The sequence below is a fragment of the Nestor notabilis genome, unplaced genomic scaffold (genome assembly GCF_000696875.1).
Source record: "Nestor notabilis isolate BGI_N333 unplaced genomic scaffold, ASM69687v1 scaffold29540, whole genome shotgun sequence".
In the NCBI taxonomy this organism is placed as follows: domain Eukaryota; kingdom Metazoa; phylum Chordata; class Aves; order Psittaciformes; family Psittacidae; genus Nestor; species Nestor notabilis.
In genome coordinates, this window is record NW_009912943.1 from 607 (window position 1) to 944 (window position 338).

The 338-nt window shown below is 61.2% G+C and overlaps 1 protein-coding gene across 1 annotated transcript in view; it reads left to right on the plus strand.

The window, feature by feature from the left end:
* The window catches only part of LOC104411607 (neurturin-like), a gene marked incomplete at its 5' end in the record, with an annotated part of 841 nt that extends 602 nt beyond the window's left edge, over nt 1–239 (plus strand). Inside the window, one exon of the mRNA XM_010022065.1 lies at nt 228–239. Within this exon, the coding sequence (XP_010020367.1) occupies nt 228–239 (12 nt within the window). The remainder of the gene's footprint in view (nt 1–227) is intronic.
* Between the last annotated feature and the right edge of the window lie 99 nt (nt 240–338).

Below are 338 nucleotides of genomic sequence, written 5' to 3' on the forward strand. Positions count from 1 at the left end.
GTGGACAGGTTGTTACAGGCAGAGGGGGTGTTGCGAAGCGGGTGTCCCCCACACGTGGCAGAGGTGATGGGGCACTGGGTGTTGCACAGGTAGCATGTTCGTGCACAGGGGGTATTATGTGGGTGTTGCTGCATACGGTGTGGCCCTGGTGGTGTGTGGTACTGGTCAGGGTGTGCTGCGTGCACAGTGTGTGTTACAGGGTGCTGTATATGCCCGTGCTGCCCCAGGACAGCAGCTGAGCCCTGCAGGTCCCTGCACTTCCAGAGGCAGTTTGCCACCCTGGATCCCTGTGTTTGGGATCAGAGATGCCCCGACACTGGCTGGGGGTTGGGGGGGAG